We start from the raw sequence: 15755 nt of genomic DNA on the forward strand, positions 1-15755 counted from the left end.
TATACTATCATGTAGGGTTTTTTCTTTGAAGATTATATATATATATATATATATATATATATATATATATATATATATATAAAAGTATGTGTATAAATATATGCATTTTTTGTGCAGGGATTATATACACTTACCAATTAGTCAGGAGGATTACTACAAAGTAATTTGTAAATGTATGCATCTGTGTAAAAACACTATATATACTACACCCCCTATACCCCTGATACAGCTCCTATCCCCTTACTACAGCCCCTATCCCCCCTACAACCCTTATACCCCCAATACAGCTTCTATACCCTTACTACAGCCCATAAAGCCTCTATAGCCCACTACAGCCCCTATACCCCCAATACAGCTGCTATCCCCTTACTACAGCCCATAAAGCCTCTATAGCCCACTACAGCCCCTATACCCCCCCACTACAGTCACTATACCCCAATACAGCTCCTATCTCCTTACTACAGCCCTTATTATCCCCGCCACTACAGCCCTTATTATCCCCGCCACTACAGCCCTTATTATCCCCGCCACTACAGCCCTTATTATCCCCGCCACTACAGCCCTTATTATCCCCGCCACTACAGCCCTTATTATCCCTGCCACTACAGCCCTTATCCCTGCCACTACAGCCCTTACACTACTGTATTTATAGATTGATGCATTTTATTTGCACATGATGTATATTGCATAGATGCTTTAGTTTGGATTGGATGCCAGAGGCTATATAGTTGTATTGTATAGTATTTGTGGCACTATTGTGTAATGTCTATATGTATTATTAGTTTGTCAAAGTCTTTTTAAATAAGTCTTGCTCTATTAGTGATTGAGGGATTATATTTTTTAGGAATTAGATGTATTATGGCATTATGTAAGACTGCTAGAATTTACACTGAGTTTTATCTTCTATTTTATTGTATAGTTTATCAATCGCTACTGCATTTCTGATCGGAGGCCAACTATGTTTCATTGTCTTGACACTGTACAGTGACAAAGTTGAATCTAAATCTAAGGTTGGCTGTTTGTGTGTCTGAGTGTGTGTCCCTGAGTGTGTATGTGTCTGAGTGAGTTTTTGAATGTGCCTGTCTGTGTCTCTGAATGTGCTTGATTGTGTGTTTGTGCCCTTTTGTGTGTGTGTGTGCCTAATTTTCATTTTGAAGTAGGAAGTGGCTGGCTGTGTAAAGTTGGTACATGGTACTTAGTATTAGTTACACACAAACACACACACACCAACAAACACTCAAGGTCTGTTCATTGGTCTTCATTAGTGACATATTTAATATAGGGAATTATTTACAGAGCCCCGGTGTTTGCTGAAATTCCTTTAAACTATAAAGAAAATCTTTTGAGAGTTTTCCTCTCTTTCTCAGGTCTGAAGCAATACCTGAGGAAGAAAGGAAAACTCTTGAAAGCTTGTCTTTTAAAAGGGACATGAAACCCACATTTTTTCTTTCATGATTTAGAAAGAGAATGCAATTTTAAACATCTTTCTAATTTACTTCTATTATCTCATTTGTTTTATTCTCTTGATATTCTTTGCTGAAAAGGATATCTAGATATGCTCAGTAGCTGCTGATTGGTTGCTGCACATAGAAGCCTTGTGTGATTGGCTCACCCATGTGCACTGCTTTTTTACTTCAACTAAGGATATCTAAAAAATGAAGCAAAATAAATAATAGAAGTAAATTGTAATGTTTTTTAAATTTGGATTCTCTATCTGAATCATGAAAGAAAGATTTTGGGTTTAGGGGCCCTTTAAGTATTAGGTTAGTAGAATAAAAAGGTATCATTGCATACCACATTACTCTTTCTTTTTTTAGAATCTAATTTATTTATATATATATATATATATATATATATATATATATATATATATATATATATATATATATATATATACATACACATATATATACACATATATATACATTTTATAATGATTTAGTGGTGAAAATTATTAGTGCCCCCCCAGTTTTGACTGTGGTATCTTATGTGCCCCCCCTATATATTGTTCCTAGAGTCGCCACTGCATATGATGTGTGTAGAAAGACATATGATGTGTACATAAAGACATATGATGTGTATAAAAAGACATATGATGTGCATAGAAAGACATATGATGTGCATAGAAAGACATATGATGTGTATAAAAAGACATATGATGTGTATAAAAAGACATATGATGTGTATAAAAAGACATATGATGTGTATAAAAAGACATATGATGTATAAAAGACATATGATGTATAAAAGACATATGATGTGTATAAAAAGACATATGATGTATAAAAAGACATGATGTATAAAAGACATATGATGCGTATAAAAAGACATATGATGCGTATAAAAAGACATATGATGCGTATAAAAAGACATATGATGCGTATAAAAAGACATATGATGCGTATAAAAAGACATATGATGCGTATAAAAAGACATATGATGCGTATAAAAAGACATATGATGCGTATAAAAAGACATATGATGCGTATAAAAAGACATATGATGTGTGTAGAAAGACATATGAAGATACAGACAGTTTTTATGAATGGGAACGTTAGTATTTGCTTCTAATTGAGACAAAAGAGGAAACTTTTAAATGTTCGTCTTATTTTGGCATAAAAAATAAATTTATAGCTTTATTACAAATGCTTAAAATAAATGTCACTGATATAGACCTTTTTTTGTTGCTATTATAGGGTTAATGAACTGGAGGAACTTTTGAAAGATCAGGAGACCAGATCAGAGCAAATTTTAGAAGAAGAACTGAAACGCCATAGAGAGACATACAGCAAGCTGGAGAAAGAGAAAGGCACTGAGATTGAACTGTTGAATAACAGGTACGATTTAGCAGATGCCATTTATATTTCATTGCCCTGATTCTAAGGGTTTGTGAATAATTTATGTGTAGCTTTCAGCAGCAAGCAGCAATTTTCAAACACTTCAAACTAGTTATAAATGCGCCTGACAGTCCAGTAGATTATGACTAACATAGCTCCCACTGTGCACTGGGATTTGGTTGGACTAACCTTTGGGGGCTTTATCCTCCCACAATGCACCTTTTTAGTTCCTACACTTAAAGGGGCATTGTACACAAAGAAAATGATATCATGTGTATGAATTAAAGCGACATATTACTCAATTTGCTTCTGCCATATATATGAAAGAGCAAAGTTATATAAAATATTTGTGTTAAAAAAAAAAAAGGTTAAAGGGACAGTCTATAATATAATTGTTAGTGTTTTAAAAGATAGATAATCCCTTTATTACCCATTCCCCAGTTTTGCACAACCAACACAGTTATATTAATATACGTTTTACCTCTGTGATTACCTTGTATCTAGGAACCTTCTTCCAGCCCCCTGATCACATGACTGTGACTTTTTATTATCTATTGTCTTAAATTTAGCATTGCTTTGTGCTAAATCTTAAATAACTTTCTGTGCCTGAACACAGTGTTATCTATATGGCCTACGTGTACTTTCAGTCTCTGTGTTGAAAATAAATTTTAAAAGCATGTGATAAGAGGCAGCCCTCAAGGGCTTATACATTAGCATATGAGCCTACCTAGGTTTAGTTTAAACTAAGAATACCAAGAGAAAAAAGCAAATTTGATGATAAAAGTAAATTGGAAAGTTGATTAAAATTACAAGTCCTTTCTGAATAATGAAAGTTACATTTTGACTAGACTGTCCCTTTAAGTAAAAGCAATTTAAATTTAAGTAAAACTCACAGGAACTACATGATAATGTAATGCTGAGTCCTGGGACTCTTCTGCTCACTGGTTGAAAGGGACAAGTTGGACAACTCACACTGAAAAAAATGGTGCATTATTTTTCAATGGACAGAGAGCTCTGTGATAAATTTTAAAAACAGTATCATGTTATTTCAAAGCAAATAATACTCTGGAAAAGCAAGTCTGAGCATTCTGAGGGATGGGGTCTATAGACTATGTGAGGGAGTTTTGTTGATCTTGGGGGAGTTTAGGCCCTCTGTGTGGGATTTAGGCATTCTTGAACAAGAATTGGACAGTCTCGTGTTTTCTATAGGTAATCTGGGATAAAACTTAAAATAAATTACCTCTCATTTTGGAGCAAGATTCTTCAGTTCCTTTCTTCAGGACCCAATAACCTGTTAATCAAAATGACCATGGGTGGGAGCAAGTTAGTAACTATATATAGTAACAGATAATTATTTCACCCTTTCCCCTAAATCAGATACCCTTAAAAGGATAGTAAAGTCCAAAATAAACTTTTATGATTCAGATAGGGCATGTCTTTTTAAACAACTTTCTAGTTTACTTTTATCATCAAATTTGCTTTGTTGTTGTTGTTGTTATCCTTAGTTGAAAGCTAAACCTAGGTAAGCTCATATGCTAATTTCTAAGCCCTCGAAGGCCGCCTCTGCATTTGACAGTTTTTCACAGCTAGGGGGTGTTAGTTCATGTGTTTCATATAGATAACACTGTGCTCATACACATAAAATTATTTAAGAGTCAGCATTAATTGCCTGAAATGCAAGGCTGTCAAAAGATCTGAGATAAGGAGGCAGTCAGCAGAAGCTTACATACAAGGTAATCACAGAGGTAAAGAGTATATTAATATAACTGTGTTGGTTATGTAAAACTGGGGAATGGTTATAAAGGGATTATCTATCTTTTTAAACAATAACATTTTTGGTGTTTACTATCCCTTTAAAGGGACAGTAAACCCAAAATTCAACTTTCTTGGTTGGGATAGAGCATGCAGCTTTAAACAGATTTCAATGTACTTCTTTTATCAAATTTGCTCTTTTCTCTTGGTATGCTTTGTTGAAGAGAATACCTAGGTAGGCTTAAAAGCAGCAATTCAGTACTGAGAGCTAGCTGGTGATTGGTGGATGCACATATATCTTGTCATTTGCTGACCAGGTATGTTCAGCTAGCTCGCAGTAGTGCATTGATGTTCCTAATCCTACTTTTTAACAAAGGATATCAAGAAAACAAAGCAAATGTAACAATATAAGTAAACAAGCAAGCTGTTTAAAATCACATGCTCTATCTGATTCTTGAAAGATTCATTTTGACTTTACTGATTGCATCTTTGCCAATTCCTATTATTTTTAGAAGGAAGAAACCGTCATAATACACTGCATTGTTTTTTTAGCATTAATCTCCTATTGTCCCTTTAACAGAATCCTTGCAACCATTACAACACTAGCCAAGTCCTAGCTTTCATTGCGGTAGTAAAGTTTGGAAACTAGTGGTAACATAAAACTACTCTATAGATTTTAATATATATGTTTTTACTAACAGTTTCCAAACTTTACCACCCCAGTGAAAACTAAGCCTAAATCGATTAAAGGCGGAAAAATAATATTTTATAAAAATGTTAAAATCCCTAAGGTTGATTGATTTTGAATTTCAGGGTTCAAGAACTGGAAGAAGAAAATGAAGACCTTTTAACATCAATTGCTCGGCTAAAATCACAGACAGAAAAAATGGATGAGGTAAGCAGAGTCCCTTTATAGAGAAGACGTAAAATTAACTTCCGATGATTGGTCAGTCTGTTACATAAACAAACTAAAAAACGAATCCCTATAACAGGGAACTATTGAAGTAGGCAACATAACCTTAAAGGGGCATGAAACCCAAAACATTTATTTCATGGCTCAGATAGATCAAACAGTTTTAAACAACTTTCCAATTTACTGCTATGAACTAATTTGTTTTATTCTCTTGGTATCCTTTGGAGCAGTAATGCACTACATGGAAATAGATAAAAGCCAATGCCAAGAGACATATATGTGCAGCCACCAATCAGCAGCTTCGGATCCTACCTAGATAAACTTTTCAACAAAGGAATGCATAGAGAACCAAACAAATTAGATAATAAAAATGTATTGGAAAGCTATTTAAAATGGCATGCTCTATCTGAATCATGAAAGAAAAAAAAATGGGTTTCATGTCCCTTTAAAGGGGCATTAAATACTGATTAAATGTTAGACAGAATGATGTATTCAAATCAAAGATTAAATAAGTATAATATGCAGGTGTATTTTTTTATTATTTTTGTTTTTCAAATATTGAAAAAATAGTCTGAAATTGAAGTGTCCGTAAAGTAATGAATGCTGTGATATTGTAAACGTTCCTTCTCTACTGGGACCAATTAGGGACAGTTATAAATAGATCACTAAAGTGTGCAACCAATGACTGAGTGGAATATAGCAGTGTTACGTCTGCACTTCCACCTTTAACAGGAATTGCAAAACCAACAATTTTCAGAATTAAATTACAGGAAAACAGGACAAAATAAATAATGAAAGTATAGTTCAATTTTTTTTTGTAATACATAGAACTAATCACGCATTTCTAGCCTGATATATCCAGTTTTTTTAACTAAAGAAATGCCAGAAACATAACTTCTTTATTTGTTGTGAATATATGTTCGTCTGATATTGACATTTAGTACCATATTAGTTAAATAACAAATAAATGCAGAGCTGGGGGGCAGTTTTTATATTTCCCAACAGGCAAAACCCTTTAAAAAAAATTCAAACGCTTAAAAGTAATGAACATATACAACCATAACTTTATAACTGATTATTAAAGGGACATGAAACCCAACATTTTTCTTTCATGATTCAGACGTGACTTTTCAATTTGCTTCTATTATCTAAATTGCTTCATTTTCTTGGTATCCTTAGTTGAAAAACATATTTAGGTAGGCTCAGGAGCAGCGATGCATTACTGGGAGCTAGCTGCTGATTGGTGGCTGCACAAAAATACCTCTTTGCATTGGTTCACCAGATGTCTTCAGATAGCTCCCAGTACTGCATAGCTGCTCCTTCAAAAAAAGGATACCGAGAGAATGAAGCAAATTGGATAAAAGAAGTAAATTGAAAAGTTGTTTAAAATTGCATGCTCTATTTGAATCATGAAAAATAAGAAAAAGAAAAATATTGGGTTTTATGTCCCTTTCAATTCTGAAAATTTTAAGACGCAGAGGGCCAGATTACAAGTGGATTGCACGATCGAGAAACCACAATTATCTTTATGCTCAAATCCATATTACAAGTGATGTGCTGTTTAAATTACAGAAAATTAATTTGTGCGAATTCACAGTAGTTTACTCTGCCCATATTTTCTATGGCGGGGTTGAGCAGCAATGTCCACTCATATAACAAGTTGAAAGTAAATGCGATCGAACGCAAACACATTTAACACTCAACTTGTTACGCAACCTGAAAAATCACGTAAAGAGTTTGACTGGAGGAAACATTTGCGCTAAACTATTCTATTTACTCCTAAACCACCACACCTCCATCACAAAGTAACCCACTACACTATTAACGCTTAAACCACCACACCCATCGCAAAGTAACCCACTACACTATTAACCCCATAACTGCCACACACCCCATTGGAAAGTAACTCACTAAACCATTAACCCCTAAATGACCACACCCCCATCACAAGGTAACCCACTACACTATTAACCCCTAAACTGTCACAACCCCCATTCCAAAGTAACCCACTAATATCTAATTCCCCTAACCTAACACCTGCTAAGTTACCCCACAACAGACTAACCTTACCTGTAAAAAAACAACTAAGAATACTTTAAAAAAATAAAAAACCTAACCTTACCTTAAAACTAACAAACCTAACATTACACACAATTTCACTTAAAAAATAAAAACACCCCAAAATAAAAAAACTATACTAAACTACAGAAATAGCCCTTAAAAGGGCCTTTTGTAAGGCATTGCCCTCAAGTGTCAGTGCTTTTTCTTAAAAAGAAATTAAAATCTACACAACTCTTCTATTAACCCTTCACCCCAAAAAAAGGACATCATTTTGTACTGAGATATGTCACTATTAGACCTCTGCATTCGGCAGTGTTGTTTACTGCCAAATGTGGAAAAAGGCGGCCGCTTGCAGCATTTGGATCTTTTATCGTAGATGGAGTTCTTCTTGTGAAAGTGCAACACACTAAGATCTGGATTTGCACTGATCTTGTTGTGTTGAACTTTCACAAGAATAAATCTGGCTCTGAAAAGAGTCAAATGCCGCAAGTGGCCACCTTCCTTCGCATTCAGCAGTGAACGAAACTGCCAAATGAACAGGTCTAGTCACTATACTCAGAGTTCTGTAGGGAGGCTATTATATGCGTGGGATTGGGGATAGTTGTTTAGCTTAAAGGGGCAGTATACACCAATTTTCATTTAACTGCATGTTAATTTAATTCATTTAATTTATTTCATTTAACTGCATGACACTAATATAAAGAATGATATGCACAGATACTGATATAAAAATCCAGTGTAAAACCTTTTAAAAACTTACTTATAAGCTCTTAATTTAACACTGTTAATCAGATAAGACTGGCACACCCACTGAAAGGGGCTGATAGCAGAACCTCCCCCCTCCCCTGCATATGAAAAGACCCATTATACAAACAGAAGCAGTCTGAAGTCTGTATATATCAGTATTCATCTAAAACTTTGGGGCTTGGTTAGGAGTCTGAAAATCAGCACAATGTTATTTAAAAATAAGCAAAACTATACATTTTTACAAAAACTCTCCTAGATGGGCTATATAAATGGTTCATCTACAAAAAATCTAGTGTATAATGTCTCTTTAAATGGACATGATAATACAATTATATTGAAAAGTTGCTTAAATTTGTATGTTCTTTTTAAAACATGCAAGTTTACATTTGACTTTATTTCCTCTTTAATATGCTGCTAAAAAATAATAAAAATGTATTAATACTTATTGAGAATATACCTATTCAAATATTTCTTATTCTAACACATTCATTTAAAATCTGCTCATTTCACTCAAATAATACTGTTTTGATATGCCAGACACATCCATTTACAGTCTTTTATTGTAATGCTTTTGCCGTTGCAGGAAAGACAGCGAGTGTCCGATAAGCTGGAAGATACTAGTTTACGGCTGAAAGACGAGATGGATTTGTACAAGAGAATGATGGATAAGTTGCGACAGAACCGACTGCATTTCCAGAAGGAGAGGGATGCCACACAAGAGGTAAATCTACCGAGCAACATTAATAAATGTACAGTGGTCTATACTGTGAAGAAACAGCAGTTTTTCTTTTAAAATAAAAAAAAACGTTATTCCTTATTTTTTTAAAGTGTCTTTATTAATTATTTCAACCAATAACAATGGTGTACAAGTGTCCGACAAATACAAGAATGATAGGAACAATGATCTACAACATTCTGTACAAATACATGACGGTAGAAAGAATGATCGTTTACTGTCCAGAATTTCAAGATCTGAGAGTGACCAACAGTGACACAGTACAATTTAAATACAATTTAACCAAAATGTTCAACACAATATGTTGTAAAAAAAATGCTGCCTGATGGGTAGACTATTGAGAGAAGAATCACCACATACATTACCAACCCACAGTTGAGAGGGGAGGGAAGAAAGGACGGAGGAAAAAGGGTAAAAAAAAATATTTGAATGTGCCGTATTGAGGTCAACATCTACCTCCAACCACCTAATCCATATCTCCCAGTAGGCCTCCCTTCTGTCCTGAGATTGACAGATACCTCTTTCCATCTTGGCTAAATAAATGGGGACCCTGTTTCTGCTATTCCCTCACAATGCAGAGCTTCATAGCTGAAATGTATATGTATTGTCAACATTTTCTGAGGTCCAGAGAGACTGCCACCTCACAATATTAAATAATGCTAAAGCAGATAGAGAATACGATTTTAAACAACAAATTACTTTTATTCCAATTTACTATTATCTAATTGGCTTCATTTGTTAGATCAAAATGGCAATGCACATGGGGGAGCCAATCACACAAGTCATCTATGTGCATCCACCAATCAGCAGCTACGGAGCCTGTTTAGATATACTTTTCAACAAAGGATATCATGTGAATGAAGCAAATAAATAGACGTAAATTAAAAAGTTGTTTGAAATTGCATGCTCTTTCTAAATCATGTGGGTTTCATGTCTCTTTAATGGGTCATGAAACCCCACCTTTTTCTTTCATGAATTAGATGGAGCATACAGTTTTTAGCAACGTTCTAAATTACTTTTCTTATCAAACTGTATTTGTTTTTTGATCACTTTTGTTGAAAAGCAGGAAGGCAAGCTCAGGAGTGTGCATGTGTCTGGAGCACTATATGGTAGCAGCAGTTTTGCTAGAATGTTATCTATTGCAAGAGCACTATTTCCTGCCATGAAGTGCTCCAAACACCTACCTAGGTGTCTCTCCAACACAGAATGTCATGGGAACAAAGCAAATTTGATAATAGGAGTTAATTGGAAACTTTTTAAAAATGGTATATTCTGTCTAAATCACAAAAGAAAATGTTTGGGTTTCATATCCCTTTAATTTTCAATAAATGACAGAGGCGGAATATCTGGCCCCACAATTTATACTTTTTAGCTGTAAAGAATTTGCTTCATTTCAAACAGCTGACTGAGTCAGAAAAGCAGAAGGAGATCACAGGAACTATTATCTGCATTAATATATTAAAAGTTATTGTTTTCAATATTTTTATCATATTCAAATTGAAATTTCATTTTATATAACGAATTGTCGTCATGAGATCACATTAACCAATTGCATTTGGGTTTTCAGCTGATTGAAGACTTACGGAAAGAATTAGAGCACTTACAGATCTACAAGCTGGAGTGCGAGAGGAATGGAAGGGGGCGAAACTTGTCTGCCAGTCTGAGCGAGTTTAATGCCAAGACCAGAGAAACAGAACTAGAACATGAAATCAGAAAACTAAAACTGGTAATAATTTTATGTCCAACATATTTGATAATGCTGAATCCTCTATATGTTCTTCACTTGAGTTTTAATAAGAAGGTCTGTATCTTATCTTTTCCTGACCCTCCCTCTTCTTGAGTTATCCTTTTTCCCATCTGGGTCTCCATTCCGTGGCTGTACTTCTTAAGACCTTGTATTCAACATGTTTCTATCATGTACTTGAAAATGCAACAGTTTAAAAAGCTGTTTAATTTTAAAGTGACACCAACATGAATTGCATATTTGGTACAGCTGTTTCCTAGGTTCCTAATTCTCACTGGGGTCCCAATATTAAAAATATTGACAGAGTCACAAGAAATTGCCTTTTTGGGTTCGCCAGGCTCGCAGGCCATCAGTCTGTCGATATATTATAAAAAAGTGGTCTGAACCTCATTGTGCTGACGAGTGGCGATGTGTCTCCCATGGGATATAATGGGGATCACAACTTCAGCAAAACCAGCTGCTGAGCTGTGATGTAGGGGGCTGGGCTGTCTTTTGAGTGTGTTTACACAAAATAGACTGTGTGTTCGCAAAAATAAACAAAATGTATGCTTACCTGATAAATTTCTTTCTTTATTGACACGGTGAGTCCACGGATCATCATCAATTACTGTTGCGAATATCACTCCTGACCAGCAGGAGGAGGCAAAGAACACCACAGCAAAGCTGTTAAATATCACTGATCTACCCACAATCCCAATCTCATTCAACCAAAGGGAAAGGAGAGAAAGGAAGTAACACAAGGTGCAGAGGTGCCTGTGGTTTATATAAAAAGAAACTGTCTGAATATAGAACGGGCCGTGGACTCACCGTGTCAAGAAAGAAAGAAATTTATCAGGTAAGCATAAATTTTGTTTTCTTTCTAATGACACGGTGAGTCCACGGATCATCATCAATTACTGTTGGGAACCAATACCCAAGCCAGAGGACACAGATGATAAGGGAGGGACAAGACAGGAACCTAAACAGAAGGCACCACTGCTTGAAGAACCTTTCTCCCAAAAGAAGCCTCAGCCAAGGCAAAGGTATCGAATTTATAGAATTTGGAAAAGGTGTGCAAAGATGACCAAGTTGCAGCCTTGCAAATCTGTCCCACAGAAGCTTCATTTTTGAAGGCCCAGGAAGAAGAAACAGCCCTTGTGGGATGAGCTGTGATTTTCTCAGGAGGTTGCTGTCCAGCAGTCTCATATGCCAAGTGAATAACGCTCTTCAGCCAAAAGGAAAGTGAAGTAGCCGTAGCTTTCTGACCCTTGCATTTCCCAGAAAAGCAAACAAACAATGCAGAAGACTGACAAAAGTCCTTAGTTGCCTGCAAATAAAATTTTAGCGCTCGCACAACATCCAGATTATGCAACAAGCGTTATTTGTTAGAAGAAGGATTAGGACACAAAGAAGGTACAACGGTTTCCTGATTAATATTCTTTGTGCAGGAAACCAAACTTAGTATGCAGAACCTCCTTATCAGAGTGAAATATAAGATAAGGGGAATCACACTGTAAAGCAGAGAGTTCAGAAACTCTCAGAGCAGAGGAAATAGCAACAAGAAAAAAAAAGAAAAAAAAACTTTCCAAGATATCATCTTAATATCTAAAGAATGCATAGGCTCAAACGGAGCCTGTTGTAAAACTTTAAGAACAAGGTTAAGACTCCATGGAGGAGTAACAGGTTTAAACACAGGCTGAATTCTAACCAAGACCTGACAAAACGATTGCATATCTGGCACATCCGCCAAGCACTTATGTAACAAAATAGACAATGCCGTAATCTGACCTTTTAGAGTACTTGCCGACAAACCCTTCTCTAGACCATCCTGGAGAAAGGACAAAATCCTAGGAATCCTTACTCTACTCCAAGAGTATCCTTTGGATTCACACAATACAAGTATTTACGCCAGATCTTATGGTAAATCCTGCAAGTCACAGGCTTATGAGCCTGAATCAAGGTCTCAATGACCGACTCTGAAAATCCATGCTTAGATAAAACTAAGCATTCAATCTCCAAGCAATCATCTCCAAGCAGTCAGCATCAGAGAAACGAGATTTGGATGAAGGAAGGGACCCTGAAGTAGAAGGTCCTTCCTCAGAGGCAGTCTCCAAGGTGGAAAGGATGACATTTCCACTAGGTCTGCATACCAAATCCTGCAAGGCCACGCCGGAGCTATGAGAATTACAGATGCCCTCTCCTGCTTGATTCGAGCAATGACTCTTGGAAGGAGAGCGAACGGAGGAAACAGGTATGCTAGACTGAAGTTCCAAGGAACTGCCAGAGCATTAATCAGAAATGCCTGCAGATCTCTTGACCTCGAACCGTATCTCGGAAGTTTGGCATTCTGACGAGAAGCAATGAGATCCAACTCCGGCTGCCCCCACTTGAGGGTCAAGCTGGAAAACACACCTCTGTCATGGCCAAGAGACTCTGAGTTCCCCCCTGGTGGTTGATGTAGGCCACCAAAGTTATGTTGTCTGACTGGAATCTGATAAACCGGGTTAAGGCTAACTGAGGCCAGGCCAGAAGAGCATTGAAGATTGCTCTTAGCTCCAAGATGTTTATGGGCAGGACTGACTCCTCCTAGGTCCATAAGCCCTGAGCCTTCAACAAGCCCCATACTGCTCCCCAACCTAGAAGGCTGGCATCCGTGGTCACAATCACCCTGGAGGGTCTGCGGAAGGAAGTACCCTGGGAGAGATGATCCTGAGAAAGCCACCACGGAAGAGAGTCTGTTGACACCTGATTTAGAGCTACATGCGGAGACAGGTCCGTATAGTCCCCGTTTCATTGTCTGAGCATGCATAACTGCAGAGGTCTGAAATAGAACCGAGCAAACGGAATGATGTCCATGGAAGCCACCATCAGACCGATTACCTCCATACATTGAGCCACTGACGGCCGTGGAGAGGACTGAAGGGCAAGACAAGATTCGAAAATCTTCATTAACAGGGAGTCTATTATGGTCCCCAAAAATATGACCCTTGTAGCTGAAACCAGAGAACTTTTTTCCCGATTCACCTTCCATCCGTGGGATCTAAGAAAAGACAACAAGATCTCTGTATGAGATTCTGCTTGTTGAAAAGATGGCGCATGAACCAGAATGTCGTCCAGATAAGGTGCCACTGCAATGCCCCGAGATCGAAGCACAGCTAAAAGAGCCCCCAGAACCTTTGAAAAAATTCTGGGAGCTGTGGTAAGGCCGAATGGAAGGGCCACAAACTGGAAAGCATTGTCCAAAAATGCGAATCTCAGAAACTTGTGATGGTCCCTGTGAATGGGAACATGAAGGTATGCATCCTTTAGCTCTATGGTTGTCATGAACTGACCCTCTTGTACCAAGGGAAGAATGGAGTGTATAGTCTCCATCTTGAAGGATGGCACTCTGAGAAACTTGTTTAAACATTTTAGATCTAGGATTGGTCGAAAATTTCCCTCCTTTTTGGGAACTATGAACAGATTTGAATAAAATCCCAGACCCCTTTCCTGAAAGAGAACTGGAACTATTACCCCCAGGGTGGCAAGGTCCTTGACACAATGTAAGAATGCCCCTCTTTGTATCTGTTCTACAGATAATCTGGAGAGGAGAAACCTGCCTCTGGGAGGAAAAGATTTGAAGTCTATTTTGTATCCCTGGGAGACAATGTCCACCGCCCAGGGATCTTTCTACCTTAGGAACCGTCTGCCACGATTCCCTAATAGAATCCGCTATAGGAAACATCTTCTTAAAAATAGGAGATGGAGAAAAGGGAATAACAGGTCTTTCCCATTCTCAAGCAATAATCTCTGCAGCACGGTCAGGAACCTGAAAAACCTCCACCGCGGAGGGAACATCAAAGTATTTGTTCAATTTACTAGACTTTTTAGGATTGACTACGATAGTTGTGTCGGAGTCATCCAAAGTAGCCAAAACCTCCTTAAGTAATTAGCGAAGGTGTTTGTAGCTTAAATCTGAAGAATACCACTTCAGCATCAGAAGAAGGAATTACACTGTCTGAGTCTGAGATTTCCCCTCAGATGCTACCGACATGTCTTCTTCCTCAGGCTTATGGGAAGGGACACTCTGGATAGCCAGAACTTGATCAGAAACCTTACTGTTTCCTTAATTTTCCTTTTATGCCTTCCCTGCAACATGGGGAAAGCTGATAAGGCCTCAGATACCGCAAGGGATACCTGGGAAGCAATGTCTTGTAGAGAAAATCCTACAGGATTGCAAGAGGAAACACAGAAAACACACATAGAAATGTGTGTTAGCGCAACAAACCAAATAGACCTCAGGTTACCTATAAACCCAGTAGCTTTACTGAGGTGCCTACCTGTCCTGCAGCTCATTTTAAAATACAGAGCAGTTAAAGAGCCCTAACTGCAAAAAAACTGCTTACAACAGCAATCGCCATGACCAAAAGTTAAGGTATAAAAACTACTATAACACACTGAGCCACCATAAATCACCTCACAGTCTCAATGTCCAAATTGCCTAAAAGAAACCCCAAACATGAAGGTTTAATAAAGTCCCATGTTAAATAAGTGCCAGCAATCTCCTTGCAAAAGAAAATTAAAATGGCACTTACCTGAAAGTGCTGTCCGGCAGCAGGACATCTTACCTTGTTTGAGAGGGTGCAGCACCTCACATGGACCTGTGAAGAGAGAAAAACTGAGTAAACCTACTCAGGTTTTCTAGTTAGGGCAGCAGATTCTTGAGAAAACGCAGTGAGGATTGTACCCCACAAGTTCTCAAGTGCTCAAAAGCCACCACTGCCCTACTGAAGAGACTGATGTGGACTAGGCTAGACCCCAGAAAAGAACAGAGTAAGCTTACTCTGATAAAAAAATAATAAAATCTTGATTGAAGAAAACTTCTTATCAGACACCTAAACTTCACCTCCTCCTTGCACTACAGGCAAGGAGAATGACTGGGGGATTGTTGGTAGATGAGTGATATTTAACAGCTTTGCTGTGGTGCTCTTTGCCTCCTCCTGCTGG

At 37.3% G+C, this 15755-nt stretch overlaps 1 protein-coding gene across 1 annotated transcript in view; it reads left to right on the plus strand.

Annotated features, from left to right (window-relative positions):
• The window catches only part of RAB11FIP4 (RAB11 family interacting protein 4), a 115038-nt gene that overhangs the window by 79347 nt on the left and 19936 nt on the right, over window positions 1–15755 (plus strand). Inside the window, exons 8-11 of the mRNA XM_053707367.1 lie at window positions 2697–2837; window positions 5403–5484; window positions 8894–9031; window positions 10614–10772. Of these exons, the coding sequence (XP_053563342.1) occupies window positions 2697–2837; window positions 5403–5484; window positions 8894–9031; window positions 10614–10772 (520 nt within the window). The remainder of the gene's footprint in view (window positions 1–2696; window positions 2838–5402; window positions 5485–8893; window positions 9032–10613; window positions 10773–15755) is intronic.

The sequence above is a fragment of the Bombina bombina genome, chromosome 1, assembly GCF_027579735.1.
Source record: "Bombina bombina isolate aBomBom1 chromosome 1, aBomBom1.pri, whole genome shotgun sequence".
NCBI lineage: Eukaryota > Metazoa > Chordata > Amphibia > Anura > Bombinatoridae > Bombina > Bombina bombina.